The sequence below is a fragment of the Danio rerio genome, chromosome 4 (assembly GCF_049306965.1).
Source record: "Danio rerio strain Tuebingen ecotype United States chromosome 4, GRCz12tu, whole genome shotgun sequence".
Taxonomy (NCBI): domain Eukaryota; kingdom Metazoa; phylum Chordata; class Actinopteri; order Cypriniformes; family Danionidae; genus Danio; species Danio rerio.
In genome coordinates, this window is record NC_133179.1 from 13,506,128 (window position 1) to 13,533,933 (window position 27,806).

Sequence of the window (27,806 nt, forward strand, 5' to 3'; positions counted from 1 at the left end):
TATCTATCTATCTATCTATCTATCTATCTATCTATCTATCTATCTATCTATCTATCTATCTATCTATCTATCTATCTATCTATCTATCTATCTATCTATCTATCTGTCTGTCTGTCTGTCTGTCTGTCTGTCTGTCTGTCTGTCTGTCTGTCTGTCTGTCTGTCTGTCTGTCTGTCAATCAATCTGTCAGTCCATCAACAATACCACCCCTAGATCCGCCCAATGCCCGGAGAAAACCACACTGGGAGAACATGCTAACTAAAATACAGAAATGCCAACTCAAAAACACAACAAAAAACAAAAGTAAAACAAAAACAAACAGAAGGGATAAATACATTACACATTAAAGAAAAAGAAATTTGTAAATTTGTATAATTTACAAATTTCAGTTGTTTTTAAAGCCTTTTTTGTAAAAGAGTTAGAAACAGTTCAGTAAGCAAAATATAAAACAATGTTTTTGGTTTGAAAATTTACATTTATGTATATAACATTTTGTTAATAAGATAAGAAGATTAAGAAAATATATGTTCTTTTTATGTATAGCTTCTGTTTTATAGTTAACAAAACCAAACCAAACATTTTTCCATAGTAAGGAAAAGTCTTTATCAACATTCTCAATTACAAAAAGAGAAAAATCTTTCCAAAGCAAATTATAATAACTGTATTGCCAAATTTAGTGAACTAGGGACTCAGGGTGTTGCTTACAAAACAAACAATTAGTATCAAATGCCATCAAATAGTGACAGCACTACTTACTGCGCCACCACGTCGCCCCTAAATGTAAAAATGTTCCTTCAATTATATGATGGATTATTTTCACTATTGATGATGGCATTGTATTGGTTCATATTGGGTTATATTCTGCACCTTTGTCTGTGGGTAAATGGGTCTTTCGAACCATTTGAACTCCCAGGCATATATATATATATATATATATATATATATATATATATATATATATATATATATATATATATATATATATATATATATATATATATATATATATATATATATATATATATATACATTCTGCATCAGTGCCACATTAAATTAAACAGCACCACCTCGTGGTGAATTGTGTAAATTGCACCTCCTGCTGCGTACAAGTAGCTCGCGGAGCAGACCGCGCGAATCATTCTGTCAATTGAAGACTCGCTCGAGACACATTTACAGCACAGGACTGAACCGAGCGCAGACAAACAGAAACACCGGCCAGTGCGCTTTAAACCAACCAAAGGATGGCTTTCAGGACGCCTGCTGTTCAGCTGCACCTTAAAGCGTGCGTCCTTCTGCTTTTAGGGGGTCTGCTGGAAGCTGCCTATGAAGAGCGAGGAACCATGTACATGTGGATTGATGCCAATCAAGCAAGAATATTAATTGGTAATAGTTTGCGTAGTTTCTTTACTGGCACTTCAGTGCTGTTTTTAGAGCAAACTATTGCGGAAACATTTCTGTTAAAAGTTTTTTATGTTTCTAACTACAGTATGAGAGGCTTGTGATTTATGAGAGGCAGTGTTTTATTGAACAGGTTTTGAAGAGGATATTTTAATAGTCTCTGAGGGGAAAATGGCTCCATTCACACACGACTTCAGGAAAGCACAGCAGAGAATGCCAGCGATACCTGTCAATATCCATCACGTCAACTTCACCTGGCAAGCCACTGATCAGGTACCTTTAAATTTATTATATAAGTAACTACATCATATTTTCAATCATAATTTATTTGCTTTAACTTAAAACAAAAACAAAACATTAAAATGGCTTAAAAAGTATATACATCATAAACAGATCTAAAATGACATGCATTTATTTAAGCAACAAAACACTTGTTTTCATAGAGCTTGTGTTGTTTTTCTGCCATCAACATCTGCACAAACTCATTCTTGTATAAAATAAATTCAATTAAATTAGCAAATTTTTTTTTATATAGCCTTAAAAAATAAAAGTATGTGGTGAGAAAAGTAAAATATATTCAAAACGTGTTTCAAAGATGGTTAAATAAATGTTTGTACTTACTGAATACTGATAGAACTACTGATCTAAATCTGCCTTTTTATAGCTATTTATTATGTGTGACACAAGAGCAGTTTTTCAGCAGATATTTTATTATATAATAAAAACTACAACATGTCTATTAGGAAGCTCCTGAAGAACTCTTTCCTTCATCAACTGAAAGTGAATGGTGAAAGTTTGGCTTGGTGTTCAGTTTATTTTTTATTTTTCTTACATTGCTATGGTTACAAGACGGTACCTTTACGTCAAATAGATACTGACAAAACATTTCTCTCAAGCTGTTTGGTTTTTATTAGCTTAACATCCTTAAACTGGTGTTAGTTAATAAACAGAACGGTTAGCTTATGTTTGTGTTTATTTATTTACTTATTTATAAATATTATTTATTTTTATGATTAACATGATTTATATTGCACGTCCAGATAACTTTAAAAATGCGTGAAATAATCTAAAACATTTGAAATATCATCTAGTGTTTATTAAAAGTTTTGTTGTTTTCAATGGTGTACACATAAGCTATTTAAAACAAGACTTGAAATTAAAATTTAATTTAGTAGAAATTAATTGTCCGATAATTTTACAGTAAAAAAGGGATTAAAAAATCTATCTCATGCAATTTTGCTTTTCATTTCAAGTGCTTTATCTAAAGCTTCTTTTTTCACAGGTAAAATATTTTAGCACTTTAATATAGTCCAAATATGCCTCATAGCCTGTATTGACTAATTTGAAAGGAAAAGGGTTAGTTAAATTCTTGCGGTATTTTGCATGTTGGTGTAAAGCTGCACGCGGATCAAAGCGCGGGTCCGCCTCGTGAGCGCGCATCTTCATGCATGTGCCAAACATCTGGCTCGTCATCATCAGTAGCCTTCACCGCGAGCGCGCGTGCCAGAGCCCGCGCTTTATTGACCAGCGGAACTTCCATTTGGAATCACTTTGTAGCGGCGTTATTGCTTGTTGATCCGCTTTGTAATTCGTTATGGTTTTGGCAGAAACAGTGGCGAATGATTTCTTTTACCCTCCAGAGATTTTTCCCATAGTTTCATAATATCAGAAGACCACAAATATAGTGAGTATCTGGGATTGATTATGAATTATGAGGGGGTTTTTTTCCAATCAGGGCTTTTAAAACACTTTGATTTAGGGACAATGGAATATAAAGATTATTCGGGATCCCTTAATCATCATACTATCGGAAATTATTTAAATTTAGATGCATTTTTAATTGTGTTGTGCGCAAATGTAAGCATGATAACGCATAATAATATGTCAAAAAGTCAATAGGCCTGATTGTTTTTTGTATAAATTATTTTAAATAAAATTTAAATAAATTAAATTTCATCATTTAAATGTATTATATAGTTAACTAAAACGTATATATTTATATATTTTGCTGGCTAGCTATCAATTCTATTTTATTTAGTTTATTTTAAAATAGAAAAAAAATTCGAAATGGCTTAGAAAGTATATACATACAACTATAAAGAAGTAAAAAAAGACATCAGAATGGTCAGAAATAATCGCTAAATCAAAATTAAAACAGAGAATATAAAATTTCTATTATTACCACAATATTTAATAGTTGCTCAATGATGCACCTGAGCAAAACAAGCTTAAATAAAATATTAGGCTAACATTTCTAAATATATAAAATCAAAAAGGCTTTTATATTGACATATATTCATTCATTTTCTTGTCGGCTTAGTCCCTTTATTAATCCGGGGTCACCACAGCGGAATGAACCGCCAACTTATCCAGCAAGTTTTTACGCAGCAGATGCCCTTCCAGCAGCAACCCATCTCTGGGAAACATCTACACACACATTCACACACTACGGACAATTTAGCCTACCCAATTCACCTGTACTGCATGTCTTTGGATTGTGGGGGAAACCGGAGCACCCGGAGGAAACCCACGCGAACGCAGGGAGAACATGCAAACTCCGCACAGAAACACCAACTGAGCCGAGGCTCGAATCAGCGGCCCAGCGACCTCCTTGCTGTGAGGCGACAGCACTACCTACTGTGCCACTGCTTCGCCATGTTGACATATATAGATTTATTAATTTATAAAATTATAATTTATATATATTTTTTAAACTAATTCCACAGTAAATTTGTTTTTGTAGCAGTTCTATATACATTACCTTAAAACCCAAGTGAGCAGATAAATATACAAAACAGCCAGGAGAAAGGTTCATGAAAGGACACACACACTTCTTGAATGCATATTGTTATAAAAAAACAGGGTGTCCACTTGGCCTTAAAATGTCTTAAAATAATTTACAAAAATAAAATGTAGGCATCAAAAAGCCTGAAAGACTGAAATATGGCGTTGTGTCTTAATTTTCAGGTCTTAATTTTCCTTTGTCCATGTAAAGCTTCCTACTGAAAATGTTGAAAATGTTACTTTATCTGACAGTTCAGTTTTTAAAAGAACGTTTTGTTCTCTAAGCATTCTGAAACAAGTAGTAACACTTATGTATTAAATATTTTCAGAGATTTTTAGCAAGAATAGTCATTGGAATACTGAGAACAAAACACAAACATTTGTTCTACAAATGTTTCGACAATGTTCTAATTAAAAGCATTATTTCTGAATTTTCTCTCAGCAATTAAAATGTCCTTGTTTTATAACAATTTTAAAGCAAAAATTTATATATTAATATATATTAAATATATATAACACTGATTTGACACATTATTTATGTGGCTAAGAAATAACACAATTTCAATTTTAATAATATGGTTAAATTATCTTCCTTAAAGAAACATTTGTTTTAAAGGTCTCTGTTTACACATAAATGTTTGTTGTGAATAAATTTAGTATATTTCAGCTCATTATTTTAAAACTTATGATGTTAATAATAATAATAATAATAATTTTAAAAAAAGTTTATACATATATAATATTTTTTTTATTTTACTTTATCTGACGATTCAGTTTTTTTAAATACCTTTTTGTTCTCTATACATTCTGAAACAATTAGTAAAACATATATTTAATATTTTGAGAGATTTCGAGAGATTTCTACACTAAAATATGTTCTACAAATGTTTCGACAATGCTCTGATTAAAATAAAGCATTATTTCTGAATTTTCTCTCTGCATTCAACATGTCTTTTTAAAACCAATTTTGAAACTAAAATTGATATATAAATATATATTAAATATATATATATATATATATATATATATATATATATATATATATATATAAACATTAAATTGACACATTATTTAGAAGTTTATTTTAGTTGATTATTTTAAAACTTAATAATAATAATAATGTATATGTATATATATATATATATATATATATATATATATATATATATATATATATATATATATATATATATATATATATATATATATATATATATATAATATTTTGAGAGACATATTGACAAATGTTTCAACAATGCTCTAAATAAATAAAGCATTATTTCAGTTTTCTCAGCATTCAAAGAGTCCTTTTTTAAAACAGTTTTTGAAACTAAAATGCATATATATATATATATATATATATATATATATATATATATATATATATATATATATATATATATATATATATATATATGTATGTATGTATATATATATATACATATAGATATATTTGACAAATTATTGAATATTTGTGGCTAAGAAATAACAGAATTTTATTGGGGCAAGTAAAAAAAATAAAAAATCCACTGGCCATTACAAAAAATCTTTAGCATTTTGTGTGAGTGAAATTTCATTCATAATGGTCTTTAAAAGGTCATAAAAGTCTTTAATTTGACTTGGTAAAACCTGCAGAAACCCTAAACAAATTCAAAGGAAACATATCTTGCATTATCAAGAATAACAGAATACAACAACAAAAGGAAACAGCTCTAGGATGCTTTTGCATGCAACATTGCATCATGAATATCAATTGGCAATTATTTACATGCAAGTACATACAAATCAACTACAAAAACATCCTTAGGGATTCCCATGAATCTCTTTTGATCAATGATCTATCTTTGCACACCGGGATCATAATCCGTGAATGGCATGTTGACTTGACGAAAGAGCAGCAAGAGGGAGAAATTAAAATAGCAAGGGGAGGGATAGTGGCAAAAAAGAGAGGGCCCGCTCTGTCCCGGCCCCTGTTAGCTTCAAAGACGACCGCCGAGGCTTTAGAACAAAGGTCTCCGGCATAAAAGGCTGGCGGCGAGAGTTATCTGTGTTGGTTATTACCATTCAGCTGTAGGATTAGCTAAGCTCTCCACACAGCTTGTGTACTTTTGCCTTCATCAAACGCTGACCAGCTTTTACACTCCCAAATCTAGAGAGCAAGGGGGAAAGAAAAAAGAAAAGGGGGGAAATAAAAGAGAAGCGTCCGCCTTGCTTTCATCTCTTTTTGGGACAGTTTTTTTCTCTAGTGTGTGTTTGGCTTCAGCATCACGGCTGTCCTCGTTCTCAAAGAGTTGAGGTCATTAGTTGCGCTGTGCTGCTTGTTTCAGAGGAAATTGATTACCTTGCGGATTTAAGGACACCCGGAAAACCCTCCTTTTCAAAATTTTTACTGATGTATATGTACATCTGCATTGCTTGATTGATAACTATTCGAGTTTAAAACAAACTTAATTTCTGTTTGTCTTTTTTTCTTCTTCAGGCAGAGTATTTTTATGAGTTTCAGACTCTGCGTTCTTTGGATAAAGACATTATGGATGATCCTACTGTCAATGTTCCTCTTTTGGGATCAGTGCCTCACAAAGCATCTGGTGCGCTTTTATTCTTTTGTATTTAATTGTCATTTCTTTGTAGTTTAATATAAATAATTTTAAGGAATAATATATATACAGAGTATTCAACATTTGAAGTGGATCAAAATAGTTTGAATGTTGAAGAATGAACGCCTTGAATTGTTTTATGATGACTTTTATGAACGATTCTGATGCACTCAAATGTTGAATACTGTATGTATAAATATATATGAGTCTAATGTTTCAGATTCTTAAAGCACATCCATAAGAAGAATCAATATTCATCATACATACTGAGATCTGTGGCATGTTGATGCTCAATGTTTAGTAATCAACAGTGGCTTTATATACTCAGTGGTTCAGGTGGGCTTTCCATGCAGAGGTGACCAGGACGGTGTGGCAGCATTTGAGGTGACCATCCTGGTGATGGATGCTGGAGGAAATATCATCCTGAGGACGCCACACAATGCCATCTTCTTCAAAACATGCCAGAGAGGTGAGCTCAACACATTCTGCTGTCCAAACTTTTTTGATTGTTGTATAATAAAGTATAATATGTAAATTTGTTTATTTTCTAAAACAGAATATAGACAATTCATGTAAAGTATGAATGTAGAAGCAAGATAAATATGGGATTCTCCTTGTGTAGAGATTGTTTTACGATCTGAAACCCAAGAGGAGGTATTTAACACTTCAGTTGTGTTACTAGGATAGATTAAATTGGTCAAAAGGCTTTCTAAATATATCAAAAACCTTTTATTTATTAATGTACGGCAAAGCAATATGAAACTAATGGTCATGCTTGATTTATATATCATGAGCAAACAAATTATATTTGTTTTAAAACTTTATTATATTTTTGAGACCTTTGTGTTAAGAATAGACACAGATTTAAGATATAATCCACTCAAAACCTTTGCCTCAGCCTCAGTAACTATTCATTTTCACTGTATAAAATCAGCTATAATTGATGTCCACAATTTAGTAAAACAACGGAATCAATTATTGTCATGCTCATGAAATATTTGAAATATAGCCTGACATATTAGTAAATTATGCTAATGAATTTGTTCATTCAATGTACAGTTGAAACCAGAAGTTAACATACACTCTGAAAAAAGAAACAGAACCATTAAAAAAATAAATAAATAAACGTCTGATGGTAAATCAAACTAAACGTTTACTATTTCAGGTCCGTTGGGATTACCTAAATGATTTAAATTTGCTAAATGCCAGAATAATGAGAGAATTTATTTTTTTTTGAGAATTTTTAAATTAATTTCTAGATAGTCAAGAGTTTACTTACATTTCCCTGTTTTTTTAGCTTTGCTTTTAAACTGTATGACTTTTGTCAAATGTTTTGGGTATCCTTCCAAAAGCTTCCCACAATAGTTTGAAGGAATTTTGGCCCATTCCTCCTGACAAAATTGGTGTAAGTCAGATTTGTAGGCTTTCAACTATGCCCATATATTTTCTATAGGATTAAGTTCAGGGCTTTGTGATGGCCACTCCAAAACATTCACTCTGTTGTCCTTAAAGCACATTTTAACTAATTTGGCAGTATGCTTAGGGTCATGGTCTGTTTGGAGGCCCATTAGTGGCCAAGTCTTAATTTCCTGGCTGATGTCTTGAGATGTTGCTTCAGTATTTCCACATAATGTTCTTTCTTCATGATGCCATCTATGCTGTGAAGTGGACCAGTTCCTCCTGCAGCAAAACAGCCCCACAACATGATGCTGCTGCCCCCATACTTCACAGTTGGGATGGTGTTCCTTGGCTTGTAAGCTTTCCCCTTCATTCTTTAAATGTAACACTGGTCATTATGGCTAAACAGTTCAATCTTAGTTCCATCAGACCGCAGGACATGTCTCCAAACATTATTCTTTTTCCCTGTGTAATTTAGCAAATTGTAAGCTGGCTTTTTTTGTTGATTCTGGCTTGTTGATTTTCCCATGTTGTCACACAAGGAAGCAGTGTGTTTGAGGTTTTTCTTAAATGCTGTTCTACAGTTGTGCCTCCAATTAACTCAAATGTTGTCAATTAGCAGAAACTTCCAAAACCTTGACACCATCATCTGAGCTTTCTCAGTGGCATAATAATCGTATTGTATGTAAACTTGACTTTCAAGAAAAGTTATAACAATTTCTCAAAAGATATCTCTCTCATTATTCTGCCATTAAGCATAACTGAAACAAATGTGATAATTATAACTTACCTAAAAGAGAAAACGTTTAGTCACATTAACATCTGACTTTTTTTTTTAAATGGTCATGTGCCTTTTAATATGGTGTATGCAAACTTCTGGCTTCAACTCTACATACTTGTTCCTTGCAAGTAATGTTTGGAGCTTTGTATATTTATTATATATCTTTGTATATTAAAGTTCTCAAACATTTAGGAGACGAATGTAAGCGCGATGGAGAATTAAGTTAAAATCCGTCAGGTAAAAGTTCGGATTTGAGATGAGCACAAATGTTATATCGGGGCTCCATCTTGCTGTCCTTTAAGTGTAGTTGGTAAGAGAAACACAGATCACGATCCGGGTGACGCTCAGCCTCACCCACAAAGCCATCGCTGGCTCATGAGGTCATGTGAATCCTGCCAGCTGCAGCCCTTTAGAATGAGCGTGTTATGTTTTTTCTCTGATCCCCCCTCCCTCCTCTCACACACACTAACCTCACGGTGTTGCATTCCCCTACACACCCTTCTCCACCCCTCTCCACTCGGCCTGCAGACTTCACAGATCAAATGGTCCATCTGTCTGAAGCCTCCCCGCAGGGAGGAAGCCCAGTGTTTCCTACTGACAGCTGAGGGTGCCTTAATGACTAGTGCTCACAAGATGTTTTTACAAAAGTCTGACTGCTTGAATTTCACTCACAGGATGAAATGACGTTGACGTAGTGGATATAGTTGAGCATTTTCAAGTTTACCTGCATTTTGAGCCTTATGTTTGGCAATGTTTGCTGTGAAGTTTCGGAAACTGGACTTAAATCAAAACAAATGTGCATTGGATGAACCTTTAATTAATATTTACTCAGTATTTTGTCTCCTTCAAGTGGTTTCAAACCTTTGAACACTAAAGAAGATTTTTAAAGAAAGCTGAAAACCTGTATTGACTTCCACAGCAGGAAAAGCAAATACTATGGAAGGCAATGGTTACAGGTTTCCAGCATTTTTCAAAATGTCTTCTTTTGTGCTTAGCAGAATAAAGAAACTCGTAAATGGTGAGTAAATGATGACAGAATTTTCATTTTTGGGGGAACTATTTCTTTACAGGATGTTTCATCCGAAAATTTCAGTTTGCTATTAATTTATTTTTGCTTGGAATATCCAACATGTAGGTGATTTAGTAGAACATTTGGTCACACTTTATCTTGATGGTCCGTTTGTTGAATTTAAGTTACTATGCATCTACATGACAACTGAATCTCATTAGATTATAAGGTGAGTTGACATTCATTCATTCATTTTATTTTCGGCTTAGTTCCTTTATTAATCTGGGATCGCCACAGTGGAATGAACCACCAACCTATCCAGCATGTGTTTTACGCAGCTGATGCCCTTCCAACTACAACCCATCACTGGGAAACACACACACTCATACACTATGGGTAATTTTAGCATACCCAATTCACCTGTACCTCATGTCTTTGGACTTGTGGGGGAAACCGGAGCACCCGGAGGAAACCCACACGAACACGGGGAGAACATGCAAACTCCACACAGAAATGCCAACTGACCCAGCTGAGGCTCAAACCAGCGACCTTCTTGCTGTGAGGCGAACGTGCTACCCACTGCGCCACCGCATCGCCCGTGTAAGTTGACATGTACTTGCTAAGTTTTTAATAGTCAATTAAATGTCTGTTGAAGGAGAATATCAACAGATATTAAGCAGACAGTCTACTAATTCTCAAATAGACCATCAAAATAAAGTGTTGCCGAACATTTTGCTGAAATTTCAATCCTTGTTGCTTCATAAAACACAAGTCTTAGGGGCCATTCATTGAGAACAATAGTTGCTGTCACATATTAACAGTGCCAACTTGCTACTGTACAACACTTGCTCTGCCTTTAAGTTCTTCTGATTGGTCCACTGCTTAGGAACTGATATTGATGAATAGTACTCATGTGCAAGACGCTATAAAGACAGCATATCAGCCACACACACATCTGTCATAGAAAAACAATAGGAAAGTAGCACATTGGAATGGAAAAACAAATTTTGTGACAAAGACCAGCACTTAGAGTGTCAAAAAATAACACAGGCAACACTATATTAATTCCCATGACTACTGACCATACGTTGAGGAGACCAACATGATTGATTATTTACAACATTACGACCTTTAATTCACAGCCTCTCTGAGTACTCCAATGCATGTGCATGATTTAAAATTGCATGTTGTGTTTACAACCTTTTTATATTGATTGCAAAAGCCAAGATACACACAAGTACCTTTGTATGAATAATGACCCATACATATCCTCCTTCTCTATTATGAATAAACATCACAGATCAGGCATGTTGATATTGCATATATTAATTTGTGAATGTAAGGTCCAGACTGTCATGAATGTGCCCTGGACCATTTTTCACGTATTAAAGATAATACAGTTGTAAATAATGTTCAGTTTCCTGCATTTCACTGTATCCTCAGTAGTCATGGGTCTTGATTTTGTTTTGCCTGTACATGTTTTTCTTGGGGTGTTGCTTGAGAATTTAAAGCTGTAGATGACAAAGTTCTTAACATTCTTAAAATCAAACAGAACGTTATTGTTCATTGGGTTGGATGCTAAATAGAGGTAACGGTCTTGATGGTTTTGATGTAACTTAGCCGAAATGATTGGAAAAGTACACTTAATGTGTTTAATATGATTTATTCTAATTACTTTTGAGACTGTATTAAGAATGCAACCAAATGTAAGATTTCATCCAGTGACAGACTCCAGTCTCCGTTCATTTGAGCAGCTTGGGCATTCTACCAAACTTCTCATTTAGTTTTTTTTTAAAAGCATATGTGAGTTTCAAAAGACTTGAATAAGCTATGTAAAATGACTGGATCTTAAGACAACTGTGAAATATTTTGAAGCAAATCTGCTCTAAATATTCACCCTCATGTCTATCCAAACGCATCCATGGAACATGGTTTAGCAGAATGTCCAAGCTGCTCTTAAACATCTAATAAACATTTATGAGAACTAAGCGCTGATGAAAATTATAATGCTGTATTTTAAGAGTTTTATAAATGACGAACAGACCCCAATTCACTGGGTTTTTACTGAAAAGTCCCCATTGCCTTTCACAGTATGAAAAAGAGCAGTGTGAACATTCGGCTAAACCTCTCATTTTGCTTCTCACACAGAAAACGAGTTTCAAAAGACGACAAATGTTGACAGAATGTTAGGTACACTAAACCTTGGTCTTAAAAGCTAGTTGTGAATTACATTGAAACATATCTGTAACAGTATACAGGGGCCACATCAGATTAGACAGAGTTGTTGACATTGTGGTTTCTACCTCAAAGCCTTTCCCCCCTCCTTTTTATATGCTGGTATCAGGAAGTTCTGTTATTAAATTGAATTGAACTTCTCAAGGAATCTGAAGTCCTTGAAGTGGCATAAATTATGGAGCATTTAGAAAACATTACACATTGAAAACAACAACAACAACAACAAAAAAAATGAGAGAGGGAGAGAGAGGAAGTGTTCTCAACATTTATGTCTTCTCTTTATGAAGCAAAGTGTCCTGGAGGTTGTCGAAATGGAGGCTACTGCAATGAAAGGCAGGTCTGCGAGTGTCAGGATGGGTTTTATGGCGTTCACTGTGAGAAAGGTAACCATTTTTTACCATGTAAGTTAAGTACACTGTTAACAATTTACTGTAGAATCTACAGTAGCCAGTAACTTACTGTAAAACAATTACAGCAAAAATACTGTATTAAAATTTACAGCATCATTTAAATTGGGGGATATGTATTTACAGTATTTTTACTGTAAAATATACAGCAATTTTAGCAATGCAACTTTAAAATACGGTAACATACTGCATAACTGTCCTACAGTAAAATACAGTTATTACAGGTAAGTACTGTGTTATTTACAAAAATCATTAATTGTGTTCTTGATGTCAGCATAAAAGTTATATATCAAAACAAAAAAAAACACTTTAAATTGAATAAAATATTGCCGTATTTATAAAACACTAACTGAAATATTAGATTTTCATTAACATTTTTGGCTTTTATAGATGTCCCATAAAGGTCTGACCAGCATACCCTCAACAACTCAAATCCATTAACAACAGATGTGCGCATGCAGGACTTTCTTATAAAGTCTCCACTACAAAACCCAAACAGATTCATAAAAAAGTAGAGAAGTGCATCCTCCAAGAGTCCTTTCTCAGAAGGAAAGCCTCCTTTGGAAGCAAACGAATGCATATAGTTTATTATGATGATGATTATACTCAACCTCAGGGCATCACTTCCCAAAATACCTTGTGCAAATTACAAAGCGTGGTTAAGCCTGCTATGTACTAGTTTAGATGAAGGAATGAAGCATGCATGTATTCTAAAAGGCTTCTTGTCTGAAAGAAAAAAAAAAACATGAATTACCCAGCAGGTTGGGACTCACAAACATATGGTTTTCATCTATTTACAACTTTAAAAGAGCGGTTTACCATTAAAAAAAGCTTCCATTAGATGCTGAAAATGTTTTCAATATCCTCATTGTAGCTCTGCTGTGTTTGTACCTAAACCGCATCCACAAAACACCTTTCATCCTACACAGCTTTTGGCTGATTTGTTTTTGCCTGCATTGCTGCCAAAACCACTAAGTTTTGTGCTTCGCTTATCAAGAAAATCTGCAGCCCAAACGACACCAGCAACATGAGTTTTTACTAAAACTAAAACCTATTAACTATGCATGTTTCGGTCTAGAAGAGAGCAGTTCGTTTCTTTATCTCGAACTAAGCTCAGAAATCATGTGGACTGAACTACTAAACTTACAGTAAATGCACATTTTATGTTTTGTCGTAATATTTAAAGGTGTGCTACACTGTAAAAAAAATCTTTAATTTTATGGGTGTCAGAAAAAACTTAAAATAAAGGCCGTTAAATTACTGAAATTTACCATAAAATAACGGATATTAAATTACAGAATATTACTGTAAAATAACAGATATTAAATTTCAGAAATTTACGGTAAAATAGTGGATAATAAATTACAGAAGTTTAACATAAAATAACGGATATTAAATTACAGAATATAACCGTAAAATAACGGATATTAAATGACAGAATATAACCGTAAAATAACGGATATTAAATTACAGAAATTTACCGTAAAATAATGAATATTAAGTTACAGAAATTTACCGTAAAATAACGGACATTAAATTACAGAAACTTACCAGAAATTTAAGGAAATGTCTGTAATTTATTATCCCTTTTTTTACGATAAATTTCTGTAATTTAACGGCTGTTTTTTTCCGGCACCCCAGCTACCGGAAATAAACCATAAAATTACGTTTTTACAGTGTACATAATTTTAACATTCATAAAATTACGTAAATCGTACACTTATCGTAAATCATACACTTATCGAACACTTATTTTCTATTAATATTTAATCCTTTTTTTAAATAAGTCTTTCAATTTTGGCTGGTACTTCTAAATGTGAATTTGACACATCATCAGCCATACACACTATGGCTCAGCCAGTAGCCAAACCCCAAATTATGATTGGCCGTGTAGTAGAGTGATTGACAGACTTTTTTCGATCAGTGTTTACACTTTTGTGGAGATTAACTCATTTAAATCAGTTTGATGTCAATATTCACTATGTTATTTTGCTAATGCACATAGATGAGCTGTTATTTCATGCAAGTTTATCGGCTAAAAATAAAAGCCATTTGCTTCCGCTCTTTAAGTCTTTCTCTGATAACATTACTTTGATCATATTTATAACCATGCCCCTCTTTCAGTTAGTTTACTACGAGGTAATGATGTGCAAAAAGAAAGCCCCGCCCCTACTCAATATTCCGTTTCAGTTAGAAGTACTTCAACACACTGAAATAAAACTTCCTGTTCGCTTGGACTTTAATGGTTTAATTGTCGGTGAACAATAAACTTGCTTAAACGTTCGCCTCTTTGCTTTGTTTTTAGCCCTGTGCTCTCCAAGATGTCTAAATGGTGGTCTGTGTATGAGTCCAGGCGTGTGTATTTGTCCACCAGGCTACTTTGGATCCAGTTGTGAGAGAGGTGAGTTTCCTACATGTTACATGTGGTTAAATTGTACCAAAGTTTTTTATGGGTGGCCTTTTTCCCCTGAACAAATAAATCATACCTGATAATAAATTGCATTTGGTCTTTCAAGAGAACAAAAAAAGATTACTGGTGTCATATTTTATTACTTTTAAGTCACAAGAGTTGCACATTAATACCACATTAAAAATCTGAGAATAAAATACTATTTCCATACCATGTGTTCAAAATACAAAATAAATTTTTCGCTTCCTGGGAAACTGGCATGATATGTAAATAATGTTTTTAACCATAATAAATAACTTGCGCCAAAACTCTGTCATGTCTTTCAGAGCCGTTTTCTCTTTTAATATCAGAAAATGAATATATATTAATTCCTGAAGTTGTTACAAGTCTTTTAGCAATATAAATCACAGGACATTTTAGGGTAAACTGCTTATATTCTGACAATATTAACCTTTTTAGAGTCATTTTCTTTTTTTAAATATCAGAAAATAAAAACATATTAATTCCCAAAGTTGTTACAAGTGTTTTTGCAGTTGAATTCACGGGTCACTTTTGAGGTAAAATGCTTATATTCTGAAAATATTAGCCATTTTCAGAGCCATTTTCTTTTTTTTTTACTATCAGGAAATGAAAATATATTAATTCCCGAAGTTGTTACAAGTCTTTTAGCAAAATAAATCACAGGACATTTTAGGGTAAACTGCTTATATTCTGACAATATTAACCTTTTTAGAGTCATTTTCTTTTTTTTATTTCAGAAAATGAAAATATATTATATCTAAAGTTGTTAGAGGTCTTTTTGCAATAGAAATCAAAGGACACTTTAGGGTAAAATACTTATATTCTGAAAATATTAGCCATTTCCAGAGCCATTTTCTTTTTTTTACTATCAGGAAATGAAAATATATTAATTCCTGAAGTTGTTACAAGTGTTTTAGCAATAGAAATCACAGGACATTTTAGGGTAAACTGCTTATATTCTGAAAACATGAATCTCAATTATTAGTCAGTAACCAACATGACATCAAACTTGAACTTGACTCTTAGCATAAAATGAACTAAATACACAAGATACAGGCTTTAAATACATACTACTTAGCATGAATAATTAACCAATAAATAGACATGGATTTGTTACTTTTGGACACTTTTCCCCCCGACACCTATCTGTGTTCTACAGATGTAAACCAAAAGGCCAAAACCATAAAGCAGGATCTAAATAAATGGTCAAATACATAAATAAATAAAGCACTATCGCAGTGTGTGTGTTATTTCTCTTTGTAGTTTGCGGCGTTACATTTGGCATGTTGTTTTTGTTCTCCAATAACAGCAAACTGCAGCACCACCTGTTTGAATGGAGGGACGTGTTTCCATCCTGGCAAATGCATCTGCGCCGTGGGCTTTGAAGGGGTCCGCTGTGAGCTCAGTGAGTTCAGACACATTAATCAACAGTTAAAGAACAAACTAGACACAGAGGAGCATGAAAACGTACCACCAGCTAGCGTTTCGGAAGTGTTATTGCAGAGCAACAGAAACAGCATGCAGAAGTATAAATGCAGCACTACTCAATGCAGAAGTATAAATCAGCCTTTAGTGCTCAGAGTGTTAAGTGCTAGAGTTAGGAGGGGGTTTGTTAGTTTGTCTTTTTTGAGAGAAGAGTCTTTCTACAGGTGGTTTGTCAAGCCCACTCACCTGTGTGAACCTCATTTCATAAATGCACGATGTTTTTTTTTTGGTGCAAGTGTCGGATAAATTTAATTTGATCATTTAATAGTGTTTTTTTATTGTCTTTATCTAGTAATACTTGATAAACACTTCCACAAGAGTCCATATGATTAATGTTATTCAGTGAAAAATGCATTAAGTTGATCAAAAGTGATGGTAAAAACCGCGATAATGCCACAAAAAGATCTTATTTAATATGAATTATGTTCTCATTCATTAAGAAAAAAAACTGTTTTTCAACATTACTAACAATAACACACATTTCTTGAGCTGCAAATCAGCATATTAAAATAATTTTCCAGGACTTATGACACTAAAGAGGAAATTAAAATGAGTAAAATAGAAAACTACATTAAGGAAATCCTGAACCAAGGCTCAAAATGGCTAATCCTCCAAGTTTTAGGACGACTGAATAAACAGCTATTAACTGGCAGTGACATTATCATCATGATCATCATCATCTTTCAAAGGGAAAGCTGTCGTGTTTTTCTTAGGCTTTAATAGACTGGCTTCCCCAGATTGCAGTTCAAGCAAGTAAAGTCTTTAGTGAAGTGTGTTCTCACATTAGTGCTAAATGGTCCGGCACCTACATGAGCAAACACAGGATGTAATGCAGTTGTGTTTGTCACCCTAATCACTAAAGCCAACCTCATGAGCTCACGAGTGTGGCATTTTATCGCCGGCGCTTCACAGAAACGAGCCTTTTCCTCCTTTAACAAAATAAAGAGCAAGCATTGATATAAACGCTACTTTATATTTGCCTACAGATGTCGGTTTTCCATTATAGATTTAGCTGCTTTGCGTCAAAGGCCCGCGGTCTGTTTGGTTAATGTTTAAACGACTCCTGTTTGACCCCGTTTTTCTTCCGCTCCTGTTCAAAGGCAGGAAGTTTTGCCGTATTCAGAGGTGTTTGGTCTGAAAAGGGAGGGAAGAGAAAATATTGAAGGAACATTTTAATAGCATTAGGCCAGTTGTTGCCGTCTGGTCCGCTGCAGTATCGTGTTCTCTGTCAAAACGGAGTGTGACGTGAACGTGCAGAGTCCTGCTGAGGTCATGTTGTGTAAAAACTAGCCCCCTTTTTTTGGGATGGTTTCGTGGGGATGGACTACATTAAGCTTTAAGGAAGAAAGCAGCCGGCGAGATGTATTTGATCTTGATCAAGTATGCAGGTGTAAGAGGATACGTGAGCATTTGGAAAGAGTCTTATAGTCATTTTACACATGCACGCACACGCACACACACAGACAGAAAGTTTCCTTTTTATTTAACAGGGTTCTCACGGGTCATGGAACTTCTGGAATACCATGGAACTTTAAATGCTCTACTCCAGACATTGAAAGTCTGGGAATTTGACAGATTTTTCCTCAAGTTGTGGAAGATCAGGAACGTTTTTTTTTTTGTTGCTTTTTATTTTAGTTAATTTATTAATTTTCCCTTAGTATCTTTATTCATCAGGGGTCGCCACAGCGGAATGAACCGCCAACTTATCCAGCATATGTTTTACACAGCGGATGCCCTTCCAGTTGCAATCCAGTACTGGGAAACATTCATGCACACTTATTCACACACATACACAACGGCCAATTTGGTTTATTTAATTCACCTGCATGTCTTCGGACTGTGGGGTGAAACCGGAGCACCCGGAGGAACCTTCTTGCTGTGAGGCGACAGTGCTAACCACTGAGCCACCGTTAGTTTACATTCATCAAATTGTAATTTTTCTATACTGTATCTTATCTTTTATCAAGTTTTTCCATAAGTTTTGACTACTGGTCAGGCTTTTTTTTCCAGCACCATTTTATTTCTTTCTTCTTCATCGACTGGCAGTCACTTGAGTCTAATGCAGTGATCAAGTTGTATTTGTTAACTTTCAGTCAAATGTATCTGGAAAATGTCATTATTAGGAGCTTTGGCTATGAAATGATCACTTTGAAGACTGCATGCTCTTGTTTCTTTTCATTTCTTTTTCAAAATCTGAGGTAAATTATTCATTGTTGTGCTTATAATGGTTATTAAATTCGTGAAGAATGATCAGCTAATTATCAACCATCAACTCAAATTATAACTATTTGAATATTTTGCAATTTTACAAAGCACAACAAGGCCCAACAGTTCTTGTTGACTTTATGCAATGGAAATTAGGCTTTGTTGTCAGAGAAAGTCAGGGAATTTGACATTTGGCTGAGAGTGGGAACCCTGATTTAATGTCTTGTTTACTTTACATGTCTGTCCCTCCGCCGCCTGTTTGTCTGTTTTTACGTTTAAATATAGTTTTTATCGTTGCTTGATATTTTTACCTCATTTAAATATCACAATCTAAAACACACTTATAGCAAGAAATATTAATTGCTAGAATAGATATTCAAAAACACCCAAAAAACAGATAAATATTGAAACGTTAAAATAAATATACATTTAAATATTGTCCTTGAGCTTATTCCCTTTATTCATCAGGGGTCACCACAGCAGAATGAACCACTGAGCCACAGAATCACCCTAGTTTACCTTCATCAAATTTTAAATTTTTCTATGCTGTATCTTATTTTTTAGTTTTATATTTTTTTTCTTGTATTTTTAAATTTGCCTACTGTTATGGCTGGGCTATTTTACAACACCCTTTTATTCCTTTCCTGATTGTCAACTGGCAGTCATTTGAGTCAAATGCAGTCACCAAGCTGTACCTGTTAACTTACCAATTAAATATATCTGAAAAATGTCATTTTCTGGAGCTTTGGTTATGAATCGACCACTTTGAAGACTGCATGCTCTTGTTTCTTTTCATTTCTTTTTCAAATCTAAGGTAAACTATTCATTGTTGTGCTTATAAAGGTTATTAAACTTGTGAAAAATCAGCTCAAATTATAACTATATGAATATTTAGCTATTTTACAAAGCACAACGGTGCCCAACAGTTTGGTTTTGTTGATTATAGGCTATGGAAATTCAGCTTTTTAGTCAGAGAATGTCAGGGATTTGGCTGAGAGTGGGAACCCTGATTTAATGTCTTGTTTACTTTACATTTCTGTCAGTTTTTACATTTTAAATATATAGTTTTTATTCTTCCTTGATATTTTGTTTTTTTTTACCTCAATTCAAATACCTAGATCTAAAACACACTTAAAGGGTTGTGAAAGCTCCCTCTTGCAATTCAAGTCTACCTCAGAACAGAGCAAGGGAAAAAGAAGGGCTTTTGTCAGCTCACCAGCTCAAGATAAAAAAAATCTGATACAAAAGATGCATGATTTTATAGTTTACAAATTTAAATTGCAAAGCAATAAACAGTAAGTAATTTAAAGGCGTTACATATACGATAGGCTATTCGTAATTTTATATGATTTATATTCACAATTGCAGCATCACGGAGAAAGCCATGCAACAAACTCTGTGGATCATGGAAACAAACATGTAACAGCTTTCATGAACGGCTAAATACTGCATGTCATGCGCAGTCTCACAGCTTGGCAGGTCTGTGGTCTGTCCATATTAGTCTATCATCGGAAAACATGTGCAGTCATGAGTAAGAAGCAACGTCTTTTCATAGGATAAGAAAACTCAGCTATGAATAAAAATGAGAAACCCACGCGTCATCACTCCATTAGCAGATATGCACTACGTCATCAATTTTGATCCCGCCTCAAACATGATTTTAAACCCAGAAGATGAAACTAGCTGACAAAAGCTCAAAATGATCCAGTTTTCCCCACAATTAAAGCTGATACGTGCTAACGTTGATGTTTAACACACAAAAATAAATCTCAAAAAACTAGGGTGTGTTGACCTTTAAAGGAAGATATAATAAATGCTAGGATAGATATTTCTGCTCAAGTAAAAAAATAAACAAATAAATATTGAAATATTAAAATAAATTTATTAGAAATATTTATTTCTTCTGTTAAAATTAAATTGAGAATGTATTAAATCGTTGTTGCTGCATGTGTATTAACATTTTTGAGCTTCTTATTTACTTCGAATGGAGTGTCATCAGAATCATTGCTGAACTGAATTGTGGTCTGTCGAGTCGCGTTGGAACTGTTGCTTATGGGTTGCTCAAGAAGTTAAAAACCTTCTACTTCTAAAGCACCAACAGATATCAGCCAATTAGATTGCTTTTATGCAAATATACTAGTGTAGACACAAGCCAATCATGTTCATGGAACATCAGAGAATAGCTGTACATCAAAATAGAGGAAAACATTATTATAGCAGTCAGTGCTTTATGATCAATCTTTATATACGGTTAAAGTCAGAATAATTAGCCCCCCCCCCCCTTTTTTTTTATATATATTTCCTAAAATATTCCAAATAAGTCTTACTTGTTTTATTTCGGCTAGAATAAAAGCAGTTTTACATTTTTTAAAAAACATTTTCAGGTCAAAATTGTTAGTCCCTTTAAGCTATATTTTTTTCCGAGTCTACAGAACCAACCATCCTTATACAGTAACTTATCTAATTACCCTATCCTGCCTAGTTAACCTAATTAACCTAGTTAAACCTTTAAATGTCACTAAATGTGTTCAGGGGGGGCTAATAATTCTGACTTCTTACATACTGGGCCTGGAAACATGTGGCAGAGGTGTTTGGTGATGGTGAATATGGTGTGTATAGTAGTATGTGATTGGCTGTTAAGACTATCTATAATTATTTATATTAGACTATATATAAGATCATCTATGATTGTCAAAAAAAAAAAAGAATAAAAAACGAATAATAAAGAAAGGTCTATTCTGTTATTTTATACATTTGTTTTGCATTCCAGAACAGAGACTGATTTATTTTTTGATTGTCCGCTTCAGGTAAATGTCGACAGCCTTGCAGGAATGGAGGCAAATGCACAGGGAGAAACAAATGCAAGTGCAGCAAAGGATATCATGGAGATCTGTGCTCCAAAGGTGAGACTATATGAGGCTGACAGAACCACTCTGGACATATGTGGTGAAAAATACATTCACCAACGGCACTCTAAACCTGATTTCTCAACCCATTTAAATTGAGAGAACTATTTCAGTAGCTGTTTAGTCATGTCACACATTAAAGCCAATTTTTTGGAAAATCATGTTCACTATGTTATCTGGACTTCTGCATTTCAGACACCAATATTTTAATGATATATAAAAGAATAATCAATAGGGCAGGTTTGTATTACCTTTAGGATTGCACAAATTTAAATAGCTAATTATAAATATGTCTATTGGCAAATGTCAATTTTAAGATAATTTCATTAACACCCATATTTTATAATTGAATCAAGACGTTTTCAGGCAATTCTAAAAAATAAATATTTCACAAAATTGCAATGGATATATACATTTTTCCTGCATTACAGGTCACATATGTTAAATTCAAATTACACTGTTAAAACAATTCTTGCTGCCTTAATTTTTTTTAGTTGAATTAAATGATCTTTTCTAGTCATCTCAACTTAAATCAATCAACTAAATAATTTTAACTTTGTATGACTTAAAACATTTAGTTGAAAATATTTGTTGTCTTGACTTTTTGTCATAAATTTTTTTACAGTGTATATGAGGGCCTTGCCCTGCCTTTATTCCATTATTAATGGTTGTCTATTAAAAAACTCATCTCTTTAAAAAAAAAAATGCTGGTACATTGATTGCAATATAAGTAAACCTATCTGTCAGCATGATATTTGGAGTTTAGTTGCAAAACGTTAATAGAAATGAGAAAATCTCTCAAAAGTTTTATGTGAATTTATAATAACAAATGTGCCAACCATCTGAGATTAGACACGAATTTAAACATTACATCATGTTTTTCAATAATATAAACGCACACTCTGAGCATATAAATGACCGTTTGTCAGTCGCTTTTGGCAACTGATAGAGACGTCAGACTTAACAAGCAAATTCAAACAGTAACAAACTGTAAAAACGAGCCGTCGGTGCTTGATTGAACCTTCAGATTTCCACTGGGACTGCAGGCTGAAGGTTTGTAAGACTAAACACTGCGTCTCTGTGTATGGCTGATTGTGTGTATGTGCGCATGTGTGTGTGTGCAGCTGTCTGCGAGCCCAGCTGTGGAGCACACGGGACCTGCGTGGAGCCCAACAGGTGCCAGTGTCGGGAAGGCTGGCACGGACGTCACTGCAATAAGAGTAAGACAACATCCCACATCCCCTTTTCCCAAGGCCAAGAGACTAATTGCCACCTGGAAATGGATTAGAGCTAGAAATCTGATCTAATTCCAGGGTTTTACCACGGATATTTAGACATTTTGCTGTAATAATACCAAAAAACGTTTTTGCATACGCACATAGTATGCAGTTTACTATTACAAATATTAAAATGAACGCCTTTGTAAAAGTGGAAAACGAGATACATTTTAAAGACCCTACTACTAAAGGAGAAGATAAATACATTGTTGTAGGGGAGAGCGGGGCACAAACTAATACTTTTTGGTTTTGATCAATTATTGAACAAAGAAATGGGGTTAGAGCACAGACTGTAAAAGATATGGATGTAGTATCCTTGACGTCACCCATTGGTTTCTGAAGAACCCAAAAGAAGCTACCAGTAGGCATGGCCAACTGTCGCCATTCTGTTCATCGCTCAGACCGGGGGATACCAAACAAGGGAGGAGAGGCGGAGCATGAGCGGGGCTACAAACGCCTGCTATCATTTTACATAGATGGGCTTTTCTAAGAGAGAAATGCTTAATACTTCATTACCTGCGACTCGTTTGTGTTCTGACCACATGCGTCCTTGGTTGTACACTATATCAATAAAGTGTTTAGACTTTTAAAAACACTGCTGCAATACATTGAGCCACCAAACATTGTTCGTATGACGTTTTTCTACAGGAAAACTTGAATTACATCCAAATACTTCTGATATAGTCAGTGTTAGTATATGCAAGACTAACGTTTGACTTCTCTGTTGTTGTAGCACTTTGGGTTTTAGTTATAACCCTCTCAAGGCAGTCGTTGCTGATTTGCAACAGTTAAAAAATAACTACCTTATTACAGATACATATTTTTTATCAGATACAGTGTTTTTTTTACTCAGAAGTACCACTGCGGGACTTTGTTGTCCATTAGCAACAAGGTTTGTTCAGGTTTCCCCACTTGCTCACCAGATGACACACACACACAAAAAAAAAAGTTTCTTGGAGTACCACATGACAAAGTGACTTGGAAACATGACCTACTCAATGAGGATTTAAGATATTGGATTTGGATCCCATATTGTTTTTGTTGTTGTTCTGCCACTGAAAAGCAATTTGTTACATTGTTTGAAAAATTGTATATAAAAAGTTATTGTTCATATCATATTCAGTCGTCAGTGTCTAATTACCACACTGAGCCAATGTTGCAAATCTGCAACATCCCAGAATGCCTTGCATGTGAAGGTCTCGCTAAAATTAAGGCAGTTGTTTCTAAAAATTCATTTGAGCCTGAGAGGGATAAATAAAATGTATTATTATTATTAATAAATAACTACACCTCTGAATGTTATGACAGTTCATTTTTAGACTGCCTTTACTAGGCTAAACAAATAGTACCAAAGAGCTTTCATCAAAGAGACCACAGTTTATGGAAGTACTGACAGCAATCCTATAAAATGTCTTCATACTGGGGAAAGTGGTTGAGAAGAAATGTAATGTTTTAATTTAATTGTGGTGCTTTTATTTGTATGTAAAGAGGGGGAAATAAGTATTGAACACGTCATGTGTTTTTCCTGGGAATAATATTTCTAATGAAGCAGTTGACATTGATTTGAACCAGATTTTAGTAAAAAGGTGCGAGTTTTCTCACAGACTTCAACAGAGTGTAAAAATCTTGATGTGTTCTGCGGGTCTCGTCTATCAAATCTGATCTTTCATTTGTATTTTATATTGGATTCAAGTCAGGTGATTGGCTGGGCCATTCTACAGCTTGATTTTCCTTCTCTGAAAGCATTTGAGAGTTCCCTTGGCTGTGTTTTGGATCATTGTCTTGCTGAAATGTCCATCCTGGTTTCATCTTCATCATCCTGATAATGTATTTGTAACATTTTAGGAACAATAAGGGAAGGGCAGAGGGTTGCTGAAGAACTACAGAGAGATTTCAGCTGCTGTCTGGGCTTTCACTGCCTTTCTACACCTCCCTTTCGTCATGTGTTCAATACTTTTACCCTGTGTCATTTCATTTTATGACACATAACTTCATTTTTAAACTAATTAGATTTGTTTTTATTTGCATATATGGATTTCTTTGGTTATTATCAACGTCAACGGCACCTTTAGAAATATGTTTACGGTGAAACAGAAATGGTGACGTGTTCAATACTTATTTTCCTCGATGTATCTAAAACCCCCTCTCAGGAGATTTTCGATCTTTGATATGTAAGCCTTTGTATGGTGGATGTCTGATTAAACATAAATGCTTATGAATGTAAATAAGATTGTATCTGGTGACCCTGGTACTTCTATTGTACGTCTTTTTGTTTTTATGTTGTCATTTGAAAGTGTTTTTCTTCTGATTTGTTTGAAAAATGTGACAAAAATATACCACAGTTTGCACAATCTGAACCAAATCCCTCTTCTAAACGGCCATTCCTCAGTGTGTGCTTGCTGTGTTCCCGCAGGATTTCGCGGAGGAGTTTCTAACAGCCAGCGGGTCTCTCCATCCAAACACAAGTCTCCGTCTGTGGCGGCGGCGAAGGAAGCGCCTGAAACCAGTCAGCCGTCTGAAACCAACTATGTGGTTTAAACCTCAAGATTTCGGGCCAAGGCACCTCCATTTCAACATCGCCTTTCCCCAGAACAAAGCTTTCATCCTCCTCTTCCGCTCCTCATCGGGACACTCCCAAGCCGGACTTGCTGCTTTCTCCGAGCAGGACTTGTTTTTGTAGTATTTCACCACACCAATCGCCTTTGATATAATAGATCTCATCCAGTCGCCCTTCATCCAGCTTCTGTCCTGGGAGTGAGTCAAATGGTTGCGGTGAACGTTTGGGATGTTTCGTGTGGTTTCGCTTCAGATGTGGCGCTGAATCACTGGAGGATTTCCGAGAGCTTCCGGGCTGTGGATCCAGCTTTTCTTAGGATGGTAATTGCTGTTCAGTTTGCGCTCGTCCGATTTGCTCATTTTGTAAACATGTTGTCATCACTAACTTTCTTCTTCACGCAGATGACATTTATGTAGTAGCTTTTACAAACAAGCTCTTGTATAAGTAACATGTATTCTGTCGACGCCCATGTAAAATTAAAATATATAGATATATATATAGATAGACGGTCTTTAAGTTGACGCTTTAATGTTTTTTGTATAACAATGATAATAAGCTGCTTCTGTGATGTCATAAACATAAAGCCAAAAATGGTTTCGTGTGACTTCCATTAGCCTACACAAATAAAACGTGTTTTCATGAAGCCGGTGAAGATCTCTTAACTCTTTAAGATCATTGTCATTCCAAACTATATTTTTTTTAGTGGAGCTTGGATTAGACTTGAGCAGGGGTGTCCAAACTCAGTCCTGGATGGCCGGTGTCTTTAAGAGTTTAGCTCCAACTTGCCTCAAAACACCTGCTAGGACATTTTAAGTGAGCCAAGTAAGACCTTGATTACCTGGCTCAGGTTTGTCTGATTGGGGTTGGAGCTAAACTATGCTGGACACTGGCCCTCCAGGACTGGATTTGGACGCCCCTGGATTAGAGTATGACTGGAATTCGATACTGACATTTTAAAAATGTCTATTTTCTGTGAACATTTGAGCGCTGTTAAACACGTTCTTAAACAGCGCTAATTTGCTATTGTGTTCACATGCTTATTAGAAATGATTGGGCCTGAAGGGTGGTTTACTAAACTCACCGCTGTTTACTGCGTGTAACCACAGATATAGGGACAGCAGATTCATTAGTGGATCGCTCGTATGTCAGCTTATAGACAAGCCAGCCAATCAACGTGAAGTTGAAGCGATTTAGTGTCCCTGTATCCTCTAAGTCGCTTCTTTCGTGGTGCATCATGGGATAGAGTATCGTCCATCTGATGCGCACTTCACATCGGAAGTAGTAGCCCAACCCGGTACTTCTAGCATACTGTCTTTCGAATTTTATGAACTCGGACATACCACTCGGCTCGCATACTGATTTTAGCGTACTATATAGTAAGGAAGTATGCAATTTCGGATGCAGCTATGATCTACAAACATAATATGTATACGCATGAAAATTATATTACATCTCCTTAAAATATGCATGAAATTTGCATAGAGATTGATTACAAAGGTACTAATTTAGGTTTTTAGTTAACTTAAGTCTGTTGAGCTAAAATTCTAAAATGGTCTATAGGACTGTCCTATTTTTTCTTGATGTATTTATAGGAACAATTAAATATATCAGTGTTTAAAAAGGATCTTTTCAATGAGTTGGTTCAAGTTTACAAAAGTTAACCATTCAAATTTGGATGGATTACTTTAAGTTATTTATTGCAATGGAGATAATGCAACAGTTCGCCCTAAAACTAAAATTTGCTGTCAATTAACAGACCCTCAGGCTATTCCAGATGTAGATGACTTTTTTCTTCATTAAGATACAAAGATTTTAAGCTGGATTCTTGTAGATTCGTAAAATGCAAGTCAACAGCTAAAGGTATTGTACACTACCTGACAAAAGTCTTGTCTTTGATCCCAGTTTTAAAAGCAACAAATAATAACTTGGCTTCTAGTTAATCGTTTGGAAAAGTGGCAGAAGGTAGATGTTTCTGATGAATCATCTGTTGAGCTGCATCCTAATCGTCACAAAAACAAGAAGATCTATTGGAACCAGCATGGACCCAAGATTCTCACAGAAATCAGTCAAGTTTGGTGAAGGAAATATCATGGTTTGGGGGTTACATTCAGTATGTGAGAGATCTGTAGAGCGGATGGCAACATTAACAGCCTGAGGTATCAAGACATTGGTGCTGCCCATTACATTACAAACCACAGGAGAGGGCAAATTCTTCAGCAGGATAGCGCTCCTTTTCATACTTCAGCCTCCGCATCAAAGTTCCTGAAAGCAAAGAAAGTCAAGGTGCTCCAGGATTGGCCAGCCCAGTCACCAGAAATGAACATTATTGAGCATGT

The 27,806-nt window shown here is 34.7% G+C and overlaps 1 protein-coding gene across 3 annotated transcripts; it reads left to right on the top strand.

Moving 5' to 3' along the window:
• The first annotated feature begins 1,132 nt into the window (after nt 1-1,132).
• wif1 (wnt inhibitory factor 1) lies at nt 1,133-26,113 on the top strand. 3 transcript variants are annotated; one of them, NM_131229.2, is made up of 10 exons: nt 1,141-1,383; nt 1,532-1,671; nt 6,662-6,770; nt 7,108-7,248; nt 12,490-12,585; nt 14,915-15,010; nt 16,350-16,445; nt 21,538-21,633; nt 22,761-22,856; nt 25,327-26,113. In NM_131229.2, exons 1-10 carry the CDS (start codon nt 1,242-1,244, stop codon nt 25,449-25,451), a joined length of 1,137 nt encoding a protein of 378 aa, NP_571304.2. In that variant the 5' UTR covers nt 1,141-1,241; the 3' UTR covers nt 25,452-26,113. The 3 variants fall into 3 exon arrangements, with proteins under 3 accessions (XP_068075612.1, XP_073801691.1, NP_571304.2); XM_068219511.1 differs by lacking the exon at nt 16,350-16,445 and having other exon boundaries at nt 1,133-1,383; XM_073945590.1 differs by lacking the exons at nt 21,538-21,633; nt 22,761-22,856; nt 25,327-26,113 and adding an exon at nt 16,645-17,927 and having other exon boundaries at nt 1,133-1,383; nt 16,350-16,595.
• The last annotated feature ends 1,693 nt before the right edge of the window (nt 26,114-27,806 follow it).

Bases quoted from the DNA above. Each gene is read 5' to 3' on its own strand.
- wif1 (NM_131229.2), top strand. From the start codon at position 1,242: ATGGCTTTCAGGACGCCTGCTGTTCAGCTGCACCTTAAAGCGTGCGTC. The intron at 1,672-6,661 runs GTACCTTTAAAT...TTTCTTCTTCAG, and splicing joins CCTGGCAAGCCACTGATCAG to GCAGAGTATTTTTATGAGTT. The intron at 21,634-22,760 runs GTGAGACTATAT...GTGTGTGTGCAG, and splicing joins TGGAGATCTGTGCTCCAAAG to CTGTCTGCGAGCCCAGCTGT.